At 41.8% G+C, this 24,669-nt stretch overlaps 1 protein-coding gene across 2 annotated transcripts in view; it reads left to right on the top strand.

The window, feature by feature from the left end:
* Positions 1-3,589: 3,589 nt before the first annotated feature.
* Rrn3 (RRN3 homolog, RNA polymerase I transcription factor) overlaps positions 3,590-24,669 on the top strand; it is a 41,980-nt gene continuing 20,900 nt past the window's right edge. The window contains exons 1-12 of one of the 2 annotated variants that reach the window (XM_057775604.1): positions 3,590-3,697; positions 4,885-4,990; positions 7,679-7,735; positions 12,655-12,744; positions 12,844-12,973; positions 13,595-13,654; positions 14,634-14,697; positions 15,780-15,849; positions 17,150-17,248; positions 19,781-19,873; positions 21,387-21,525; positions 22,827-22,957. In XM_057775604.1, coding sequence (XP_057631587.1) covers positions 3,615-3,697; positions 4,885-4,990; positions 7,679-7,735; positions 12,655-12,744; positions 12,844-12,973; positions 13,595-13,654; positions 14,634-14,697; positions 15,780-15,849; positions 17,150-17,248; positions 19,781-19,873; positions 21,387-21,525; positions 22,827-22,957 — 1,122 coding nt within the window. In that variant the 5' untranslated portion in view covers positions 3,590-3,614. Of the gene's footprint in view, positions 3,698-4,744; positions 4,775-4,884; positions 4,991-7,678; positions 7,736-12,654; positions 12,745-12,843; positions 12,974-13,594; positions 13,655-14,633; positions 14,698-15,779; positions 15,850-17,149; positions 17,249-19,780; positions 19,874-21,386; positions 21,526-22,826; positions 22,958-24,669 lie in introns of those variants that run through there. The other variant, XM_057775605.1, reaches the window with a different exon arrangement.

Here is a 24,669-nt window from a genome sequence, read left to right as displayed (position 1 = left end):
CCAAAAAACAAACCACACTTTAAAATGACTTTTAAGGGGCTGGAGAGATGGATCAGTGGTTAAGAGCATTGCCTGCTCTTCCAAAGGTCCTGAGTTCAATTCCCAACAACCACATGGTGGCTCACAACCATCTGTAAAGAGGTCTGGCGCCATCTTCTGGCCATCAGGCATACAGACAGAATATTGTATACATAATAAATAAATAAATATTTTAAAAAAATAAAATGACTTTTAAAAACCAAGAAATATAGTGCCTTTGGAGGAAGACAAAAATAAAGTTGTAAGCATTAGAGCTCAGATGGGAAGGTATCCTGGGAGTCAAAGAATACCACAAAGTCCCACCCCCCACAACAAACCTCACACAAGAGATTGGGAGGGGAAAAAACCAGGAGGGAGCTGCCTCTGCTGGGGCAAAAAACTGCAGCAAACTGAACAGGATACAGGGCTTATACAGCTTCTTGGGAAGGGGTGAAACTTTTCAGGGTGGAGACCGCTGAGATTTCATGTCCAGAAACTGGGCTTTTACTCTACGATGGGGGCAGGGTTAAGCAGTTAGAACAGTTAGAGGTCCTCGGGGGAGGGACCCTGGGAGTCACCAGTGCTGCTTGGGGTTCTGCTTCTTGAGTTAGGTGGCACAGTCATAGGTGTTTTTTTTTTTTAAAAAATATATGTTCAGCTTAAAATTAACGGCATTATGGTTGAATCGGCAGTTACTTGAGAGTTTATGTTCTTCATGCGTCATACACATGTATTCTGTTTATCTCATTTTGCTTTTCTTTGGGACAGAGGGGAGTAGGTTTCTGCAAAAAACAGCTATCCTAAAGCATTGATTGTGCTAATGTGCAATTATTTCCCCTGCTCTGGAGACTAGGTGCTTTCTGCTCAACATTCCTAAGAAACTTTAAAACAGTATCAGATTCAAAATCGGTTCGAGGATGACAGAACTTGGATTTATGATGCTGCAAACCAGAGCTGTGCTTTTTAGTTAACATGATGCTGAAGATAATCTTGTCTTAATTTTTTTAAAAATAGTTTATTTTTAAAAAATAAATATAATTATTTATAAAATTATTTATAAAATAAATATAAAAATAATTATTTAAAAAATAAAAATAGTGCATTGGTGTGAAGGTGTCAGATCCCCTAAAACTGGAGTTACAGACAGCTGTGAGCTGCCATGTAGGTGCTGGGAACTGAACCCAGGTCTTCTGGAAGAACAACCAGTGCTCTCAACCACCGAGCCATCTCTCCAGCCCCTTGTCTTAATTTGTAAACAGCTTCCAAAAGTTTCATCTTTCTTACTGACAGTAGGGTGCAGTCTTTCTTTTCCTTCAGTCTCAAAACTTTAGTTTCTACTGTTTTCTGAAGAAAAACTGTTCCTGTGGGGCTGGAGAGATGGCTTGGCAGGGAAAAGCACCTCTTGTAGAGCATCTGGGGTTGGTTCCCAACACTCACACCAGGGAGCTCACAGCAGCTAGTTCTAGAAAATCCCTCTGCAGGCATCAGTATGAACACGGTACATACATATAGACAAATAGGCGCAAATACATAAATCTTTCTAAAAAGAAAAAAATGGGTTGGCCCTACTATGGTAGTTTTTATCACACACACCTTTAGTTTCAGCATTTAGAAGGCAGAGGCAGCAGAATCTCTGCAAGGCTACCTAGAGAGATCCTGTCTCAAACCGAACAAGAAAACCAGAAAAAAAAAAGAAAGAAAAAGGGGGCTGAAGTGATGGTTCAGTTGATAAGAGCACCCTCTGCAGCCAGTTGGTGATGGCCTTCAATTCCAGCACTTGAGAGGGAGAGGCAGGCAGATCTCTGAGAGTTGGTCAGCTTGGTTGGCCAGTTTGGTGTAGAGTGAGTTCCAGGACAACCAGGGCTGTTACATAGAGAAACCCTGCCTTGAAAACATTAAAACAAACAAACAAACAAACAACAAAAAAAAACAGCACTTAGTGCATGTGGTTTCTCAGCACCCACACCAGACAGTGCACAGCTGTTTTTAACTGTAATTCCAGACGATCTGATGCCTCTGTATGCATGCGGTGAACACAGGAACACATACACAATAAATAAAAATGAATATTAAAAACAAAAACCAAGCCGGGCGATGGTGGCGCACGCCTTTAATCCCAGCACTCGGGAGGCAGAGGCAGGTGGATCTCTGTGAGTTCAAGACCAGCCTGGTCTACAGAGCTAGTTCCAGGACAGGCTCCAAAGCCTCAGAGAAACCCTGTCTCGAAAAACCAAATAAATAAATAAATAAATAAATAAATAAATAAATAAATAAAAACAAAAACCAAAGCCCCTTTCCTTGCTTCTTTTTGGTCTGGGTGACATTTGTTTCTTTTACAAATTTACAAGTGGAGCTCAATAGTAGAACACCCACCTAGTATGAACAATGGTCTGGATTCTATCAACATCTTGAGAAACAAAAAGTATGCTTGAGATCAAATAGCTCTTTAAAACTGTTTCTAAGGGGCTGGAGAGATGATTCAGCGGTTAAAAGCACTGGCTGCTCTTCCAGAGTTCCCGAGTTCAATTCCCAGAACCCACATGGTGGCTCATAATCATCCACAATAAGATCTGGTGCTTTGCGCTGACCCGCAGGTAGAACACTGAATACATAATAAATAAATTAAAAGAGAACTGTTTTTAAACTTCTTTTATGTGTTTGGGTGTTTTGCATGCATATATTTCTGGTCACTATGTATAAGATCCCCTGGGACTGGGGACTGGAGTTCCAGACAGTTGTGAGCCATTACCTGGGTGCTGGGAATCGATCTGGGTCCTCTTTTTTTTTTTTTTTTTTTTTTTTTTTTGAGACAGGGTTTCTCTGTGTAGTCCTGGCTGTCCTAGAACTCGCTCTGTAGACCAAGCTATCCACGAACTCAAGAGATCTGCCTGCCTCTGCCGGTGCTGGGATTAAAAGCCTTCATTCACTACGATAAACTCTCAAACCTGGGTCCTCTTAGCCATGGAGACAGCCCTCTCCTGTTTTTTCACCACTCCAGGCTTCCGCATGTCATGTGTTTCCTAGCGAATAAGATTATCGTGTGTTTAAAATGGCGTACAGATCATGTATTTTGTTCAGTCAAATCTCTCCACTGTAAAGACTCGATTTCTTCGATTCGATTTAAGTGTCGTGTGCATGTGGGTGCTTGCTTGCGTATTTGCCTGGAAGGCTAGTCTGGGCGGTCGGTCAGCGGGTCCCAAAGATGCTTCCGTCTGCATCTCTCCAGTGCTGGCGTGACTAACATGACGCCGGGCTTTTTACTAACCCGGGTCCTAGTACTTTACCGTCTAGTCTTGAACTCCTGATCCTTCTGCTTCCACCTTCAGAGGCCGAGGTTTCAGGCGCTCGCCAGCATGGCAGGATTCTTCTGGAGGAAGGTTTTGAGGAGCGCAGCCACCGACCTGCTCGCGTGGCTGCCCCAGTCTATTAGGCACACTTCACAAAGGCTAGGGCCGGCGGGGCCTTCCAAGGCGAGTGCCACGCTCCCCTCACGTGGGCCCCGATTGGCTGAGGCTGCCTCTCCAAGGCGACTTCCGGGGTGGGCCGGCGGCCGTGACTTCCGGCGGCAGGCGCTGCGCTTGCGCTGCTTTGGCCCGATGGCGGCCCCGCTGCTTCACACGAGTTTGCCGGGAGATGTGGCGGTTGCGGCCTCTGGCACGCTGGGCGCGTCGCGGACTGGGTAAGATCCGGGCGGCCTCCCCCTGCGTGTCCCGGCTCGAGCCGGCCGCGAGCGCCCGGGGCGTCCCGAGGACTGAGGGGGCGGGGGCGAGGGGTGGGAGCGTCCCGAGGCCTGAGAGTGCCGGGACCCGCGGGCTCGGCCCTGGTGCGCAGCAGCCTCGCGTTCCCTCGGTGAGGGCGAAGGCGCCGTTAGTCAGCCTTGTCTGTTCCATTGTCTTCCGCTTGAACTCCTGGGACGCCCTTGTGGGACTCTAGGCCCGTCGTCTGCGTTTTCTTCTTCCCTCCCTTAGCCTAGATGTGGACCGCATTCCCCGGACTTGGGATTTCTGGGTGAATGCTGTCAATGGTGACAAACTTTGAAGTTTGTTTCTGCAAAAGTGAGCAGCAGACCCAGTTGTCCTTATCTAAGCAATCGTTTTCTGGTCCAACATTTTTAGGTTTTGTATGGCTTTCTAAGTGAAGGAAACCTTGTAAAGCACTTAGCATAATGACAATTTTTTCTGAAGTGTGGACTTAATGTGCTAAGACACTGGGGACAATAACTTATCCAGAGTCGAACGTTCTCGGGCTCAACAGCTGGACAGGGACAGCAGTAAATGAACAAGATCAGTTAGAGCTGTGGAGAACTAAATACTGCAGCAGTTCTGGTGGAGAAAGCCTCTGATATTTGCGCTTCAACCTTGTATGTATGTGGGAAGAGTATTTCTAAAGAGTAGCAAGTGAAATGGGAACCAGCTTGACAAGTTTGAGGAAGAAAGGACACCGTGCTTCTTTCTAACAAATGCTTCTACCTCGAGAGCAGAGTTAGACAAGGGCCCTCCCTGTTAAATGGGATCTTACAGGATTAATGCAGGAATTTGGAGTCTTTCATTTTTTTTCTTCCCTTTCTCTTAAAAAAATAAAAAAAAATTTTTGAGATTAAAATCTCACTAGGCCTAGGTTGTCCCTGAACTTCTGGACTCTGCCTCAGCCTCCAAGTGTTGGTTTTCGAGCATGTGGTATTTTCCCTTTAGGAGTTTGAGTTTGGATTGTTATTCTGAGTCCCATGAGAAGACAGTTGCTGAGTGAAGAATGAAAGGTGGGGATAAGATCGGAAACATGGATAGCATTTAAAAATGACGTTGGTTCAGTCGTGTTCGCTGTTATTCTGTGTCATGCATTTAATACCTGGTACTTCTGGTTCTTCAGGCTTTCGGATATGCTTGCATTAGAGAGTGATTTCTTCAATTCTCCCCCAAGAAAAACTGTTCGGTTTGGTGGAACTGTGACAGAAGTCTTACTGAAATACAAAAAGGTATGAGTAAATACTCTGTGGGTTGACTTTCGTCAGACAGAACACAGTATGTGTTACACTGAAGGTTATCAAGGCCTTGGGTTCCTCCTGAGTGCCTCCCACCTTCCAGAAACAACCACCAACACAGTAAACATAGTAACACGAATGTGAACGTTTATGTGTGTGTCTTTGTTTAGGTTTCTCAGTGGTGGGGATTAGATCTGCGACCTTGCCCACTCCAGGAAAACACTTCCCTGAGTTGAGCTCTTTTGATTGCCTAAATATAAATTTTACTCTGGGTTTGGTGAACACTTTTAGGCAGAGGCAGGTGGATATCTGTGATTTTGAGGCCAGCCAGGGCTACACAGCCTCTGTCTAAAACAGTGGTTCTCAACCTTCCTAAGACTACAGTCCCTTAATATAGTTTCTCATGTTGTAGTTACCCCAACCATAAGATTATTTTCTTTGCTACTTCATAACTGTAATTTTGCTACTGTTAAGAATAGTAATGTAACGTGTATATCTACACAATGGAGAAAAAATAATAATAAAAAAAAAAAAAAAAAGAATAGTAATGTAAGCCAGGCGGTGGTGGCGCATGCTTTTAATCCCAATACCCAGGACCCAGAGGCAGCTGGATTTCTGTGAGTTTGAGGCCAGCCTGGTCTACAGAGCCAGTTTCAGGAAAGGCTCCAAAGCTACAGAGAAACCCTGTCTGGAAAAATTGAAAAAGAAAGAAAGAAAAAAGAGTAACAATGTAAATATCTATGTTCTCTGTTGGTGCAGGTGACCCTATGAAAGGGCCATTCGACTCCCTGCAGGGGTTGAGAGCCCCTGGTCTGGAAAGATGAGGAATGGAGGGAGGAAGTATTTCTAGACGCCACATTGAAGTAGAATATTTAGTGATATGCATGATACTGTCAAAATAGTCAAAATGCGTTTGCTGAAGTTTTATGCTTTACAGTGTAGTTCTGGCTGTCCTGCAACTCATTTTGTAGCCCATGCTGGCCTTAAACTCACACAGATCCGCCTACCTCTGCCTCCTGAGTGCTGGGATTAAAGGCGTGCGCCACCACCACCTGGCTTATTTATTTTAAAATTTATTTATTTGTATTTTATGTACATTGATGTTTTGCCTGCATGTATGTCTCTATGAGGGTGTCGGATCCCCTGGAACAGTAACTATAGATAGTTATGAGCTGCCATGTAGGTGCTGGGAATTGAACCCAGGACCTCTGGAAGAGCAGCCAGTGCTCTTAACTGCTGAACCATCTCTCCAGCCCTTATTTATTTTTGGGATAGTCTTGCTCCAGTCTTCTTGCCTCAAGCCTGGAATTACATAATCCCATTAAAAGTTTTAATCCCTTTGAGACAGGATCTTACTGAATAGCTCTGTCTGGCCTGGAACTGGTTTGTACACTAAGCTGGTCTTGACCTCCCAGAGATCCTCCTGCCTCCCCCTTTTTACTGTGCACCCCTATGCCTGGCTCTACTAAACCATTTTATCTCTTAAGGAGTTACCTAAGCTTCACTTTAGAAGAATAAGCTAGAGCTCTTTGGTTTTGTGTTGTCTAAGTGGTTCCTCTAGATCTCATCACTAAAGATATAACATAAATGATTATATCTTATAATTCCTACTCATACATATGAATAGATGCGGTCTTAATTCTTGCTGACTCATCACAATGTTTTTTTTATCTCCTATTTAGAGAATTTTCACTAGTATCTGATGTAGTAAAGTGTCCATACCCTGGTTACTTGAATATGAGTGACTGTTCACTCTTCTGTTGTTGTAGACTTCTGATGCAGCAAGTTTCTTGCTGCCTTAGTTGTTTGTTTGCAGTGTTAGGGATTGAGCCTAGGATAAGCCTATGAGCTCTAGCTGCAGCCCTTTTGGTTTTTTACTTTTTTTTAAAAAAGGATTTATTGCCGGGTGGTGGCGGCGCACGCCTTTAATCCCAGCACTCGGGAGGCGAGGCAGGTGGATCTCTGTGAGTTCGAGACCAGCCTGATCTACAAGAGCTAGTTCCAGGACAGGCTCCAAAACCACAGAGAAACCCTGTCTTGAAAAACCAAAAAAAAAAAAAAAAAAAAAAAAAGGATTTATTTATTATGTATACACTGTTTTGCCTGTATATGTCCCTGCAGGGCAGAAGAGGGCACCAGATCTCATTAATGGTGCTTGTGAGCAACAATGTGGGTGCTGGGAATTGAACTCAGGACCTTTGGAAGAGCAGTCAGTGCTCTTAATTTCTGAGCCATCTCTCCAGCCCTGTTTTTTTACTTTTTATATTGAGATGGGGTTGCCCAGATGGGTGGCCTTGGGCTTGTTATCTTTGGGATTTTGAGTATATAAAATGACCAGGACTGCCTTAAATAAGAATTCTTAAAAGTTGTATAGTCCTGACTTTATTATTGTAAGCGATGTATAGAAGTTCTACAGGTCCTTTTGTAGTTCTCTGAGATATCAAGGAATAATAAAAACTCTGACTGAGCGGTGGTGGTGCATGCCTTAAATCCCAGCACTTGGGAGACAAAGGCAGGCAGATCCTCAGTGAGTTCTAGACCAGCCTGATCTATAGAGTGAGTTCCAGAACAGCGAGGACTGTTACACAGAGAAACCTTGTCTTGAAAAATGAAACAAAATTCTGTTAATATTTAAAGGAAACCATAGTAATTGTACTTTAATTTCTTCTTCTCTTTGTTTAGGGTGAAACAAATGACTTAGAGTTGTTGAAGAACCAGCTCTCAGACCCTGATATAAAGGTAATTTAAAAACATTCTCTTTTATCTTTTTTTTTTTTTGTTCTGGTCTGGTTTGGTTTGGGTTTGGAGGCAGGGTTTCTCTGTGGCTTTGGAGCCTGTCTGGAGCCTGGCTGTTTATCATTTTTAATTGTGTATTTTGCACATGTGTGCATGCCACAGCAAGTGTGAAGGCCAGGGGACAATTTGTAGGAGTTGGCTCTGTCTTTCTACCATGTGATTGACCCCAGGTTATAATATTTTTACCAATGATCCTTGTCTGTCATCCAGGACTTGCTTTCTGTGATCCTATCTTACTTAACTCAGTGTTTCTCAGCCAGGAGCAATCTTCCCCTCTAGCAGACATTTGACAATGGCTGGGAACACTTTTAGTTGTCAGCAGTAGGAGGAAGGGGATAATCCTGGCATCTAGTGGTTGAATGACTGGACTTCCTGCCCTCTCCCCACACTTGGTTACTTAAAGGGCAGACTACAGAGATAGCTAGTAGTTAAGAGCACTTAGTGTTCTTTTCTTTCTCTTTCTCTCTCTTTTTGGAGCTTGTCCTGGAACTAGCTCTTGTAGACCAGGCTGGGCTCACAGAGATATCTATCTGCCTCCCGAATGCTGGAATTAAAGGTGTGTACCACTGCCACCCAGTGCACTTGGTCTTCCAGAGCACACTGGTTCTGTTCTCAGCATCTACATGGCAGCCAACAACCATTTTTAACTATTTCAGGGGATATGATACCTTCTGGACTCTGCAGTCTCTCTTGCATGCTCATACTGCATATGCATACATGCTGACAAAACACTCATAATTATAAAATAAAAAAATAAATCTTAAAAAAAGAAGGAACGAGGGGAGAACCATGAAGACTTAGTGAGTTGATATCCCGGATTCCTTAGGACAGTCTCCAACCTGAAATAAGGGCTTGTCATTTGGAATGTCCTCTTTACGAGCACACCCTATTCCTTCTGCCTTATTTACGTTTAAAAGTTATCAGTGATCATGTTTTTATCCCTAGTAATTTTTTGTTCTGTTTTTTTTTTTTTTTTCTTCAGAGACAGGGTCTCTCTACATAGCCCTGGTAGTTCTGGAACTTTCTATGTAGACCAGGCCTCAAATGAGAGAGATCGTTCTGCCTCTGCATACTAAATGCTGGGATTAAAAGTGTATGCCACGATGCCTGGCTTCCCCGGTAATTTCTCATAGTCTCATTTTAGTGGCATTTGACAGCCTCACATCAGTTCAGCAATAGACACTGTTGCCCACCCACTTAAAATCGCCTTCATTTTCTGTGGTCTTTCTGTCTTCTCATCACTTCTTGTCACACTGTTGGTATGTTCTTTGTTTTATATATTACCTTTTAATAGTTTACCTATTTATTTATTTATTTTGGGGCAGAATTTCTCTGTAACCTTGGCTGTCCTGGAACTTTCTCTGTAGACCAGACTAGCCTTGAACTCACAGATTCTCCTGCCTCTGCCTTCCAAGTGCGGGGATTAAAGGTATGTTCCACTACCACCCAACCTTTTGATGTGTTCTTAACTTTGGAACTGAGTGGAGTTTTTAAGGGTTTATTTTGTTTTATGTATATGAGTGTTTTGCTTGCATATGTGTGTGTTTACTCTGTATGTGCATGTCTGGTGCAGAGGGAGACCAGAAGTTGTGAGCAGCCATGTGGATGCTGGGAACTGAATCCAGACCCTTTGGAAGAGCAATAAATATTCTTTTTCTTTTTCATTCTTTTTGTTTTGTTTTGTTTTTCAAGACAGAGTTTCTCTGTAGCTTTGGAGCCTGTCACAGATCTACCTGCCTCTGTCTTCCTAGTGCTGGGATTAAAGGTGTGCGCCACCACCGCTCGGCTGCAATAAATATTCTTAACCACCGAGCTTCTTCTCCATCCCTTAATTAAAAAAAATATTTTTAAAGCTCTGAAATTTTTAAAATTTGGTTCTTTTCTTTTATTCAGTAGAGTTTTAGTGTGTGATTGCTATAGGCTTGCAGTCTACATGTGTCTTTGTAACTCCTTAATGCATGTGTTGTAGCTCCTTTTGCTCCTGTGGACCCCAAACTTGCCTCCTAACTACCTGTTCATTGCATCTTCCAGAATTGTTAATGTGCTCCACTGTGACGAAGTCAGACTGATCTCTTCCCCAAACCCACTTTTCTGTAGCCTTCTGTATGCTAAACTGGTTTTATTGCTTACATAGTTCTTGAGTAAGGGACCTTGTAGTCTTTCTGGACCTTCTAACCTTCTGTATCTATTCATCCATGTTGGGGCAAAACAAACAAACAAAACCTTTCATGTGCGATTTTGTTAGTGTTCGTAAATCTGAATTCCTCTAGTAACTATATTCTTTAGATCCTGCTGTGCTCTGTCCTCTTCCCTGTAGATGTACTTTGAACAGTGAAGCCTGACTCATCTCTCCATAGGACATGTCTAGGCATGTTATTCCTACTTAACAACTTCATGCCTGTACAAGAATAGAGATTAACCTCTAGTACAGTTGGTAATAGTCTTTACTGTGTTTAGTCTTAAGAGATACATCATCCCCTGAGTTTGCACCCTTTTCCTGGATGTCTTTGGATGTCTTTTCTTTGTGACTTGAGGTCTTCCTTAACACTTTATTTGAACATTGGCTCAGACAACATTGCTTCCCTCCCAAGATTTACTTTCAGTTTTCTGCTATGTCCTTTCTTTGTAAGAAATATTACCCTTAAAGAGCACCTGAAGTCTTCAAGCTTTCCTGAGCTTTACCTTTTTTCTCTGGTCCAAAGGGCCAATTTATTTGTGTTGCACTCTACTTTCTTTTTTTTTTTTTTTTTTTGGGGGGGGGGATTTTTTTTTTTTATTGAAAAAAAATTTTCTGCCTCCTCCCCGCCTCTCATTTCCCTCCCCCTCCTCCCGCCCCTCTCCCCCTCCCCCCACTCCTATTCTCCTCCCTCTCCAGTCCCAGGAGCAGTCAGGGTTCTCTGCCCTGTGGAAAGTCCAAGGTCCTCCCCCCTCCATCCAGGTCTATTTTTTTGGATTTTTTGAGACAGAGTTTCTCCGTAGCTTTTGGTTCCTGTCCTGGAACTAGCTCTTGTAGACCAGGCTGGTCTCGAACTCACAGAGATCCGCCTGCCTCTGCCTCCCAAGTGCTGGGATTAAAGGCGTGCGCCACCACCGCCCGGCTTGCACTCTACTTTCTGTGAGCAGGTTCTCACTCTAGTAACTTAGTGTTGAAGCTAGAAGTCAGCCTGAATCCAGCCCTCAGCAGATCCTTTTTTATTTTTAACTTTAAAAAATGCATTTAACTGGGCATGGTGGTACACATCTTTAGTCCCAGTACAAGGAGGAAAAGGCAGATACAGGCAGATCTTTATGAGTTCGAGGCCAGCCTAATCTACATAGGGAGTTCCTGGACACCCAGGGCTACACACAGAGACCCAGTCTCCAAACAAGCAAAATAACAAAAAAATTGCATATTTGTGTATGTGTGCATAAGATGTCAGGTCCTTTAGAGGTAGAATTAGGGGCAGCTGAGAGTCAAATATGTGGAAGCTGGGAACCTGGAGGTTAAACTTGGATTCTCTGCAAGAACAATATTAACAATATTAACTGCTTAAACCCTTTGTCCAGCCTTAGCACCAGTTTTTTTTTTTTTTTTATATCATATAACAGTTTTGTGATTTTGTTGTGGTGCTGGGGATTAAACACAGGTCCTTGTGCATTACTAAACCAGCACTCAGCTATTGATCTGCAGCCTTAGCTCATCTGCAGGTTCTTGGCACAGTAACGATGATAGCAGCTGTGTCTGCTTTTCGGAGTGCTACAAGTAATCTGTTCCTAATCAGCGCTCACCACTGAATCCGCAGTCCCTGACTGTTCTTGTAGTTCTTATTTTTCAATGTTGAGGTTTGAAAACTAGGATATAAGCATGCTGGTTAAGGGCTTTGCCACAACCCCAGTCTTTTTTTTTAAGATGTTTTGTTTTTTAAAGACTTATTTATGTATTATGTATACAGTACAGTGTTCTGCAGAAGACGGCACCAGATCTCATTATAGATGGTTGTGAGCCACGATATGGTTGCTGGTAATTGAACTTAGGACCTCTGGAAGAACAGCCAATGCTCTTAACCACTGAACCATTTCTCCAGCCCCATGGAGTCAGATTTTTTTTTAAAAAAATTATTATTATTGTATGTATATAGCTGTTTTCTAGATGTGTATGTCTGGGCATGCTATAAAGAAGACATGCCTAAAGAAGACAGAGGAAGCCAGTCAGTGATGGTGCACGCCTTTAATCCTAGCACTTGGGAGGCAGAGACAGGTGATCTCTGAGTTTGAGGCTTGCCTGGTCTACAGAGTAAGTTAATCCTGTACTCGAAAAATCAAAAAAAAAAAAAAAAGAAAGAAAAAGAAAAAAAGCCAGAGGAGGATATTGGATCCCTTGGAACTGGAGTTACAGATGGTTGTTGTGAACCACTGTGTAGATGATGAGAATTGATTTTGTGTCCTCTAGAAGAGCAGCCAGTGCTTAGCCAGCTCTCCAGTCCCTGGACCAGCTACTTGCCTTCCATATTTACATGGCTTCTGATGGTCAGACTCAAGGTGCCTAGCTTGTGCAGACGTGCTGGGCATTAGGTCCAGGGTCTCCAACATGGAAGGAAAGCATTGTTACTGTCCTACACTTAGCCCTTTGGCTTAATATGTATATAAGCAAGGTTTGGTCTGGAACTTAGTATATAGCTCAGGTCTTGAAACTTGAGCTTCTCACGTGCTTAGATTATAGGAGTACACACCGTGGTTAGCCCCTCTGGCATATTTTAGTGGAACATGTTTGTTTTCCTGAATTTAAACATGTTATTGATAGGTGATCGGTACAAAGTATATCCATTACTTTTCTGTAACTTTAGACAGTTTATGATTTTTTTTGTTCATTTGTTTTAACTTAGGATGACCAGATAATTAACTGGCTGCTGGAATTTCGTTCCTCTGTCATGTACTTGACAAAAGACTTTGAGCAACTTATAAACATCATCTTGGTAAGTTTACGCTAATTCACCAACTAACAGCTTAGTTAATATTTTGAAAACAGTATATAGCTGTTACACCTTTGCATTGTCTTCCTTTCCCATCTCTAGAGATTGCCTTGGTTGAAGAGAAGTCAGACAGTGGTGGAGGAGTATTTGGCTTTTCTTGGTAATCTTGTATCAGCACAGACAGTCTTCCTTAGACCATGTCTCAGCATGATTGCTTCTCATTTTGTACCTCGTAAGTAGTTGTTACTTGCTTGTAAAAATGAATTTTCTTATTCTTTTTTTTTTTTTTTTTTTTTTTTTTTGGTTTTTCGAGACAGGGTTTCTCTGTGGTTTTGGAGCCTGTCCTGGAATTAGCTCTTGTAGACCAGGCTGGTCTCGAACTCACAGAGATCCGCCAGCCTCTACCTCCCGAGTGCTGGGATTAAAGGCGTGCACCACCACCGCCCGGCGCCTCCCTTAATTCTAAAGTAGTTTATTTGGCTCACAGTTATGGTCTAAGGTCATGTGCCACTTCTTATGGCTGCTACTTTGCTTGCAGAGCCCTGTTTTGGCACAGGGTATCATAGGCAGAAAGCGTATGTATGTCAATGTAACATTTTTTTTGTGTGTGTGTTTTCTGTTTGTATATGTATGCAACCCTGTGTACAGTGGCCAAAGAGTCTGGAAGAGGGGATCAGATCCCTTTGAACTAGAGTTCAGAGGCATTTGTGACCCATCATATGGGTAATGGGAATCAGGTCCCCAGGCACAGCCATCTTTCCAGCATCCCTCTCCCCTTCCACTTTTCAAATTTTCTGTTCCTTGTTTTTGTCCGTGACAGAATAGTATAACAAATTTTCTTTTTTCTCCAAAGCCCGAGTGATCATTAAGGAAGGTGGCATAGATGTTTCAGATTCTGAAGATGAAGATGACAGTAAGTATAAAAAGAAGAGTCAAAGCAGTGTGCATCGTCTTATCTTTGAGAATGTGTTCTAAATGATGTCTCAGTACTTATTCTCATGGAGCCAACAACAAGTGATAACCTTTGATAGAATCTTGTTGGTTTTTTGAGACAGGGAGTGTCTTACTGTTTAGCCCAGCTGTCTTGGAACTCACTAGGTTGGCCTTGAACTCAGAGAGATCCACCTACCTCTGAGATTAAAGATATTTGTCACCACACCCATGTTTATAGACTATTTTTGGCACATTCATAGTGTGCAGTCACTCCCCCCCCCTCCACTGGAGACTGTTCTTATGTGTCCTTGAACTGACCTTGAATTTACATAGCTGAAGACCTTAACTTATGATCCTCTTGCCCTTACTTCTTGAATGCTGGGGTTGCCAGAGTGTACTGCTATGTCTGTTTTATGTAGATTCATCTCAGTGCTTTGTAAATGCTAGACAAGCAATCTACCAGCTGAGCTAACCCCCCCCCCCACTGTTTTGTTTTTTTAGGTAGGGTCTCTGGCTTCCAACTCAGCAATCCTGCTCTAGCAGCTGAAGTGTTACATGTGTTCTATGTGTGCTTTGCCATTCTCAGTTAATAACTCTAGCTCTTTCTAGATGAATCTATGCAGGTGTGATATAATTAATCCATTTAATACTCATTGTTGATTGAAGTGACAAACCTTGCAATTCCCTTTTTTTCTTTTTTCTTTTTTTTTTTTTTTTTTTTTTGCTTATTTGTTTGTCTTTTGAGACAGGGTTTCTCTGTGTAGTCCTGGCTGTCCTCTGAGATCTACCTACTTCTGGGATTAAAGGGGTGGGCCACCACCTCCCATCAAACTTTGCAATTCTTATTTCTCATAGTTACTGAGTTTTGGTTAGAAAGTGTTTTTAGCTTCATAGCTTCAGAAACTATGCTTTTGAAGTTTTTTGTTTTGATATTCATATTTTCAAGTTTTTCCTTGTAGATCTTCCTGCAAATTTTGACACATGTCATAGAGCCTTGCAAATCATAACAAAATATGTCCCATCGTGAGTATTGTTTTGACGACTTTGAATCTTTTGAATCATGGTGTTTAGTTTAACACGTTGAGTCTTAGTTCTGGTGGGTCACTTGCCTGTGATGTGTGCACACAGCTCTGGAAGGAAAAATTGAGTAGATTATAGAGTGTTAATAGCATTAAAAACTGGGTTATATTGCTATTTTTCAATTGTATTGATAACATGTTGAAAATTCTATTTTCTATTATCTTGTTTTAATTTATTTTATTAACTTACTTAAAAATTTAAGTTGTATGTGGGTGTAGGCACAGGTGTCCAGTGTGCCTCATGCTGTCAGAGGACAGCTATCGGTAGTTTCCGTTCTGCCAGCTTACCTTGTAGAAACTCAGGTGCCAGGCCTCGAAAGCAAATGTCTCTCCCTCTAAGTCATTTCGTGCCTGTGTAACTATTTATGTTTAACCTATACATAGTGCTTCTACCTCTCTTTTCTGTAGAAGTTGGGATTTTGCTTTTATCTTCAGCAGATATAATATCCAGATACTTTCTCTTTGAACCTCTGTGTACACTTTGCCGTATGAATAAAATGTGGTTATCAAGAAGTGTGGCAGGCTTGTGGGTTTCTTTGGCAGTATAGACTACTAGAGTTACTTTTGTTAACTAAAAATGGGAAGCTGGGGTGGAGTATTGTATATGTAACTCAACAGTTGGGAAGGTAGAGGCAGGAGGATCAGATATTCAGGGTTATCCTTGGTTACACACAGTTTTATGCTAGTTGAGTTCCTGCCTTAATTAAAAAATACCAAGTTAATGATACTTTGCCTCTTTAAATAATATACTTATATACTGGTACATGTTCTTAAACTGAAATCTGTCAATCTGTTGTAGAAGAAAAACCTGTTTTTGACTTGCTGTTACTAACAAAGTTAAAAAAATAAAGTATATTTCTATGTAAGTTGTTTTATATTTTTCTCTGCAAGTCCCTGATTTGGGCCTTTAATTACTTGTGGTAGGGTTCTTTTTTGCCTCTTATTTCCTTATTTTTCTTAGGATGCAAATGCTAGCTTTTTAAAAAGGTAATATGGATTAGATTTTTTTTTTTTTTTTTTAAACAGGACACCGTGGTTTCTAATGCCAATACTGGTAGAAAAATTTCCATTTGTGAGAAAATCAGAGAGAACATTGGTAAGAAGTCTTTCATGAAAAGATTATTTTGTGACTTTATTTTAGATGGTGTTATGCCTGTCTAGAGTTTTAAACTCAAGACTCCATTTCATGGAGTGTTGTGGCGTAGGCCTGTTGTGATCCTAAGTGATCCTGACACTTGGGAGGCTAAGCAAGAGGACTTAGGCAAGTTTGAGGTGAGCCTGAGCTACAATGTGAGACTCTGGCTCAAAAATCAAAAGAGGGAGAAAGCTAAGAACGTTTCTCATATTCTTTTGCTGTGGGAATATGTGAGTGCTCTTATACACTAAATATTTTTTTCACTCATTAGTTTAATAAAAGGCTGATTGACCAGTAACCAGGTAGGAAGATAGGCAGGGCGGCCAGAACAGGAGAATTCTGGGAAGAGAAAAGGCAGATGCAGTCACCAACCAGATGCAGAGGCAGTAAGATAAGAATGTCTTACTGAGAAAAGATATCAAGCCACGTGGTTAAACATAGATAAGAATTATGGGTTCATATAAGTTGTAAGAGCTAGTTATTAATAAACCTGAGTTAATAGGCCAGTTTATAATTAATATAAGCCTCTGTGTGTTTCTTGGCATCTGAATGGCTGTGGGACTGGGTGGAACAGAACCCTCTGTCTGCATTCTTTTCTCTGTTATATTTTCTGAAACACGGTCCTAATCTATGGCCCAGGCTGGCCTCAACCGCCTCCTAAATGCTAGGATTATAGGTGTGAGCTACTACTCCCAGTGTCTAATTCCTTTCCTAGCTAGTATAACTCAGTACCGTTTTTTGTTTTTTGAGACAGGGTTTCTCTGTGTAGCTTTGGAGCCTGTCTTGGCACTTGCTCTGTAGACCAGGCTGGCCTCTGCCTCTGCAGTGCTGGGATTAAAGGCACATGCCACCACTGCCTGGCATCAGTACCATTTTATTACTGTGTGTAGGTCATGGTCAGCATCCATTTCAGAAATAATCTTTTGTGTTGGGTGCTTATACATATATATAAGAATTACCAGGAAGGTTGCAAATGTAGCTCAGTGGGAATGCATGCTTAGCACGTACAAGGTTCTGGATTTGACTCCCAGTACCACAAGTGAATAAAAAAAATAATGAATATTACCAGAAGATAACAGTGTATTACTGAGTAGAATCATTTACTTGTGGTGATTAGATTAATTAGCATACGTACATTTGAATAGTTCAGTTTCTGAACTGACAGTCCCTTTTCTAGTCATGTAGTTAAAGTAGAAGTCATGTTTTGCTTAGGTCCTGAAACACTGCTGAATTGTTCATCATTTCATTTCTTATGCTTTAGGAATGTTATGTTCATAATTTACTAAGGATAAGTGTGTATTTTCCAACTTTGAGGCGTGAAATTCTGGAGCTTGTCATTGAAAAGTTACTCAAGCTAGATGTAAGTATCAGATCACCTGTATTTTTTCTGTTTTCATTTATAAATTTTATGACTACATATTTGTGTATGTGAAACAATAATTAATATGGTAGTTTGAATATAACTGGCCTCCATAATCCCATATTCTCATAGAAGGTGTCACTATTAGGAGGTGTTTCTTTGTTGCAGTGGGTATGGTCTGTTGGGGGGTAGGCTTTGAGGTTTCCTATACTCAGGATACCACCCAATGCGTCAGTCTCAGCTTCAGCACCACCTCTACTACCGTGCATGCCTGCAGTGATGATAATTGACTGAACCTCTGATCAGATAAGAGTTGCTGTGTTCATGGTGTCTCCTCACAGCAATAGAAACCCTAGCTAAGACAAAAATAGCAGTGGAAAACAGTCCAGTTATTTGCTTCATTCTAGCTATACTTCTTTAACTTTACCTATCTTTGGCGGTTGTAAACAGTTCAGTCCTATGATTAGGTATGCACAGCCATACAAAGGCATTGTATAAAGTGCTGTGAGCTAAACTGCCTTTGGGGTCTGCGGTGTGGATGAGAGGAAGGCCCAGATTGAATGTTCATTTGAGCTTCTGCATATGTTTTCTGTTTGAAAATTCTTATTTATGCGTACTATCAGGATAAACAGGTCAAACTTTTTCTTTTTTTTTTTTTTTTAAAAAAAAAACAGAGGAAGGAGACTGTGGATACATGTTCCCCTTGGACAGGTGTAGTTGCATATAGGACTAGTTGGAGAATACTCAGTAACTAACTGTAGCTGGGAACTAAGGACAGGCTTGTGGGACAATGCAGTCAGGATAGGGGGCAGGAGTGGTCATAAAAGGGAAGAAATGTAATCTCTGGGTGTTGGGAGGATCTGGAAGAAGAAAGAGTTTGGTCAATACCATCAAGGATGAACAAAGCAAAAGTCCATGGACTTGGACTGCACAGAGAGCTTGAAGTGCCCACGAAAGCTTGGCCTGCCTATAGCACAGGTCTGCAACATCTAGGTTCTGAGAGACGCTGCCTTGGTGAATGAGGTTGAAAGCAATTGAGGAAGACTCCTGATAACAATGTTGGACTTGCCCATACAAGCTCGTCTACAAATCTAAGGTCACATACAAAGCCCTTAGATGTGTAATGGCTTTGGTGTTTCCTGAGATGGTTTGCCAGTGAATACTGCAGTCCGAGAGAGTAGAGGATTAGGAAGAGGTTAGGAAGTATGTGGTGTAGGCATGGCTCAGAATTGGGGTTATTTGAATAGGACTGCAACCTGAGGAGCTACAACTCATTTTCTTTTGCTTTTGTTTTTTTGAGACAAGGTTTTTCTATATAGTCCTGGTTGTCCTTAAACACACAGGGATCCCCTAGCCTCTGCCTCCTGAGTGCTGGGATTAAAGGTGTCCACCTGGCAAGATAGAACTCAAGGTGGAGAAAAACATTTTAAATTTTTTATTTTTATTTTACTTAGTTTTTGGTCCCGTCCCGTCCCCCCCCACCCCCCGTGTGTGTCTTTGTTTGTTTGTGTGTCCTGTGTAGTAGCATGTGTGGAGATCAGAGGGCACCTTGTGCAAGTTGGTTCTCTCCTTCCACCATGTCTGTATGTCTGTTTCTGGGGATGGAGTGGCTTGGTGGCAATTACCTTTACCCACTAAACCATCTTCCTGGCTCTGATTTAGTTTTGAATTTATTTTATCTTATATATATGAATGTTTTGTTTGGTTGCTTGTCTGTGCACTTCATGTATGCGTGGTACCTGTGGATGTCAGAAAAATGTTTTAGATACTCTGGGACTGGAGTTAAGAGTGGGTGTGAGTTGCCATGTGGGTGCTGGGAATTGAATCCAGGTCCTTGAAAGAAAAAATGCTCTTAGTGTTCTTGCACACACCTTTAATCCCAGCACTCAGGGGCCAGACAGGCGGATCTCTGAGTTTGAGTCCACCTGGTCTACAGAGTAAGTTACAGCCCAGCCAGGGCTATATAGAGAAACCCTGCCCTGAAAAAATTATAAGTAAGTAAGCATATGAATGAATGGATGGATGGATGGATGGATGGATGGATGGATGGATGGATGAATGAATGAATGAGAAAGAGCAAGTGCTCTTAACAGCTGAGCCATCTCTCTTGCCCCTGACTTTTATTTATTGAGACAGGGTCTCACAGTATAGCCCAGGTAGCTCTTCCTGTCTGCTGGCTCTGGACATGTCCCCTCTTTCTTCCTCATTCTCTCCTCCCTTTTGCCTAGGTTTCTCCTACTTATCCTCTCTGCTTTCAGGCCACACCTATCCCTCTCCTGTCTAGCTGTGACTGTTCATCTTTTTATTAGACCAATCAGGTGCCTTTGGCAAGCAAGGTGAAACAAATGTAACATATCTTTACATAAATAAACAAATATATCTTTGCCTACTTATGGTAATATTTCACAACAATAGTATTTATAGTAGATTGATTTTTCAGCTGCAAATAGCTGCATTTTTAACTGTTTTCATTTATTCATTATTTATTCATCCATCCATTTATTTGTTTATTCATTTATTTGTGTGATATAGGTGAGTGTATCCCGGCAGGATATTGAAGATGCTGAAGAGGCAGCAGCTCAGTCTTGTGGTGGGACAGATACCACAGAAGGATTGTTTAATATGGTCAGCACCTCTTTGTTTTGATATTGATGGTTAGACTTCTTTATTTTTACTTTGTATTTGATTCTTGTCCTTATGGTTAGCATTTCTATTAACAGAAACATACATTCATCACTTCAGAGTGTCGAAAGACACAGCTAATGGCTTATAGGCTTTAATAGGCTTGAAGCCTTTTTTAAGGCTTCCTGTTAAGACAGAACAATGGAGGGGTTGGAAGGACAGCTGTGCTGGCAAAGTGCTTTCCTTTTCCTAAATTTGATCCCTAAAACCCAGAGAAAACACTGGGTGTGGTGATATGTGCTCAAGTTCCTGGTACTAGTTAGGCACAGACAGGAGGAGCCCTGGCACGTTACTTGGTCTGTCTAGGGTAATTGGTTAGCTCTAGATTAGAGACCCTGTGTTGGAGGTGGACAGCATTCCTGGGGCAGAATAAACCAAGCAACTTGTGGCTTCTACGTGCATGTGCACATACACGTGGTAATACATAAATAAATGAAGTAGTTGAACAAACTTGAGAACACCTCCTTAAATAGGTCTCTTTTGGGATTATAGGTGTGTGATACCTTGTCCAGTGCTGACATATTTACTGCCTATAAATGGTTTATGTCCAAGGCTTTATGTTTGGTTTTGGGGAAATTTGTTTCATTTTCATTCCAAAAATTTTTTCATTGTTTATAAATTGCAAGCATCTGTGAGGAAACAGCAAGCAGAGTGTCCCAGTCTAGTTTATGTGTTGCCAGTTAGCTAGCTTGAAGTAGTCACTGTCTAGTTGTAGTTGCTGTCTACAATTAAAGTACTCGCTGTGTGTTGTAGAGCTCAGCTGCCCAGCGTTTGAGCTGAGTTGAAGTGCTCTTAAGGCCAGGCATCAGAAAACAAGAAAATTGCTGTGAATTCAGTGTGAGTCCCTTTTCTGGGATGTGGCAGGAAGTAGCACCCATGTGTACCATGGTAACATGTGGTCAGGAGACAACCTTCTGGAGTCTGTTCTTTTCTACCATGTAGATTCTGGAGATCATACTCCAGTCACTAGGATTGGTGGTAAACACCTTTGACTCACTGAGAATCACGCTGGCTCTGTGCCCTTTTTGACTGCTTGACATTGGTCCTGAGATTGTAACTGGAGAAGCTGTGAGTTCTTGGCAGACAACACAGCAGCTGGTGACATAGCCTCAGCCATGCAGCTACAGAAGTCACCAAGACTGGGGTGGGAATGTGCTGTTGAGAGTCAGGGCTGGGGACGCAGCTTACTTAGTGCTAACACACGTGGCTTAGTGTGCATGAGGGTCCAGTCCCAGTCACTCCCTCTCCCACTGGCCCCATTCCCCAAGCCCCCAAAAAGTAAAAGGGGGAAAAAGAGTCAGATTGGTGTTAGTTTAAAATTTGAAAGGTGACTTTGAATCACATCTCTAAATGAGAGTGTGGGACAGTGTCTGCATTTACTGTTCTCTTTGAGTCAGTTTCCCCAAACACTGAAGACTCCAGTGACTTTCATAATGTCAGTTTTCATTTCCTCAAGGATGAAGATGAGGACACCGAACCTGAAAAGAAAGCTGACCTGGATCGGCCTAGCCAGATGGCTCATCCCATCGCCGAACGCCTAGACATCCTGCTCTCTTTGCTTCTGTCCTACGTTGAGGATGTCTGTCGTGTGGACGGTAATAACTAGAGTAACCTAGGTAGTCGGTTGATATCTTGAGAATGAGATAAGAAAGGGTCAGACAGATCAACCTCTGTGGCAGTGTCACATGATTTGAGAATGGAAGGAATGGGGTTAGGACCCAGTATTTAACTTCAAAGACCATGGTGTTTTCACTGTTGTGTAATAGAGGGCAATAGATGGTGTTTGGCTAACTTTAGAAGCAGTCACTTGTGTTTAATAGTCTCAAGAAATTTGATAATGGTGTGTTGACTGTCTCAGGATGTCTGCCTGTGTTCTGTGGTTCCTTGAGAGGCCCTTGCTGTATGTATTTATTATGCCAGTGTTGGGGCTTTAACTTCACTGAGCAAACTAATCCTCAGGAAGCAGCCTGAAGACTTCATGTCCATGCACATTGCTGTGCTTTAAGAATGAGTTTGTTAATTGGGCCTAGTGACACATGCTTTTAGTCCCAGCACTAGTATAGGTAGGTAGAGGCAGGTGAATCTCTGAGTTTGTGAATAGCCTGGTCTATAGGGCAAGTCTCAGAATAGCCAGAGATATACAGAAAAGCTCTGTCTCAAAACAGACAGACAGCCGGGCAGTGGTGGCACACGCCTTTAATCCCAGCACTCGGGAGGCAGAGAGAGGCGGATCTCTGTGAGTTCGAGGCCAGCCTGGTCTGCACGAGCTAGTTCCAGGACAGGCTCCAAAGCTACAGAGAAACCCTGTCTCGAAAAACTAAAACAAAAACAAACAAACAAACAAAAAAAAAAACAGACAAAAGAATGAGTAGCATAGATTTGGAAACCTGGCCTAGAGCTGCATGTCTGTATTCTCAACCTGGGAGGTAGAAGCAGGAAGAACAGGAGCTCAAGATCAGCCTTTGCTACATAGTGAATTGCAGTCCAGATTGGATTATGTGAGCTCCTGTCTTGGAAAACAAAAAGGGAAGATCATTTTTGTAGCTTCACAGCAGTGTGTGACAATAAGGGATTACACTGAGTAAAGCAAAGTCAGGAGCCATTGAGATGACTCAGAATGGAGAGCTGCCTGCTGCTTGCTGTGAAAGCCCAACCTAAGTGATGCTTAGGACCCTGTCCACAAGGTGGTCACATACAGAAATCAAAGCCATCCATTTAAATACTGTTGTAGCTATAGCTTAATTTCTGGGTTTTACTTTCGTTTGGGTTTGCCCCCCCCCCTTTGTGCTGTAGCCTCCTTATGAATGTTCAGCCCTGCCCAAATGCTGATTCTTAATGGCGTTGTGTTCCTTTAAAAATATGTATTTATGAAAATAAAGTTTGAATTTTCTTGTAGGTAAGATTGATAACAGTAAAACAAAGGATTTATACCGTGATCTGATAGCCATCTTTGACAAACTCCTGTTGCCTACACATGCCTCCTGCCATGTACAGTTCTTCATGTTTTTCCTTTGCAGCTTCAAATTGGTAAGTAAAATGGCATTGTCATGCTGATTGAGTGAGTAATTGGTGATTGATTGATTTAAGGTCATACCTAACCCTGGGTAGCCTTGAGCTCAGAGTTCTGAGTGTCTTTATTTCCTGAGTACTGGGATTAGAGACATGAGCCACCATGCCCAGCTGGAAAATAAATAAATAAATAAATTTATTTATTTATTTATTTATTTTTTTTCTTTTCAAGACACAGTTTCATTGTAGCTTTGGAGCCTGTCCTGGAACTTGTTCTCTAGACCAGGTTGGCCTTGAACTCACATAGATTCCCCTGTCTCTGCCTCCTGAATGCTGGGATTAAAGGCGTGCACCACCACTGCCCAGTTCAGCTAAAAATTTATTATTTTTAAAATTATGAGTATGTTTTTGTCTATGGATTTATGTGTAGCTCTGCTTATGTTTCCTTGGTATTACCCATTCTTTGTGGCTTGTGTCATCTACTTCTCCATCTCAGTGCTGGACGCCACGTCCTTGCCAGCATAGCTGTCAATTGTTGTATTGATCCTGGCCATTCTGACTGTTAGAGGGTGAAATCTCAAGTAGTTTTGATATTCATTTCCTTGATAACCAAGGATGTTTATTTCTCAACCATTTGTGTTTCAATGGTTTTGAGAAGTCTGTTAGTTATGTCTCCCTTTTTAAATTGTGTTGCTTTCTTGATGTCCAGGGTTGTTGTTGTCTTTTTAGTTCCTTATATATTTCAGACATTAACTCTATCAGATGTGTAACTGGTAAAGATCTTTTCACATTCTGTAGCCTGTTGCTTTTTCCCAAATGGTAGTGTCCTTTGCTGCACAAAAGCTTTTCTGTTTCCTTTTTTTTTTTTTTTTTTTAAGATAAGGTTTCTCTGTGAAGTCCTGTCTTGGAATTTGCTCTGTAGACAAGGATGTCCTTGAACTCACAAAGATCTGCCTGCCTCTGTCTCCCAAGTGCTGGAAGTAAGGTGTGTGCTGCCACCACCACTGGGCAACCAGCAGTTTTTGTTATTCAGGATCATTTTTGCTATCCTGTGCGTCTTCATCTGTATCACCAACTTCCAAATAATGACACCTAGACTTACTAATCGTGAAATCTTGACCTTAGCTTAGGCTTGTTTTTAAGTAGTTCTTATAACTTAAATTAACCCATTCCTGTGTCACATACCACCCATCCTTCTTCCACGTCTCCTGGTATCTCTCATGTGCCTAGATTCCTTCTCCTCTTCCTTTCTTTCCCGAGAAATCCCACCTGTTTCTCCTGCCTAGTTACCCACTCAGCTTTTTATTACATCAGTCACAGCAATACACCTCCAGACAGTGTGCAAATATTTCATAACAGCCCTGCTTTGTGTGTGTGTGTGTGTGGTTTCCATATGAAGCTGAAAATTACTGTTTCAAGTTCTGTGAAGAAGTTTGTTGGACTTTTGATGGGAATTTTGTTGAATGTGTAGATTGCTTTTTGAGAGATGGCCATTTTCACTATAGTAATCTTACTGATCTGTGAGCATGGGAGATCTTTCAATCTTCTGGTATTTTCTTCATTGTTTGAAGCTTTTATTATACAAGTCTTTCCCTTGCTTTGTTAAATTTAGCCCAGGATTTTTTTTTCTTCTGTCACCTCTCTTTTTTTATTCTACTTTCATGTCTTGAACTGTTTTTATTATTTCTTTCCACTGTTTGTGTTTTTACAGACTTTGTTAAGGGATTTAT

This window comes from Chionomys nivalis, chromosome 7, assembly GCF_950005125.1.
Source record: "Chionomys nivalis chromosome 7, mChiNiv1.1, whole genome shotgun sequence".
Lineage (NCBI taxonomy): Eukaryota > Metazoa > Chordata > Mammalia > Rodentia > Cricetidae > Chionomys > Chionomys nivalis.
This window is presented reverse-complemented; position numbering and strand designations above follow the sequence as displayed.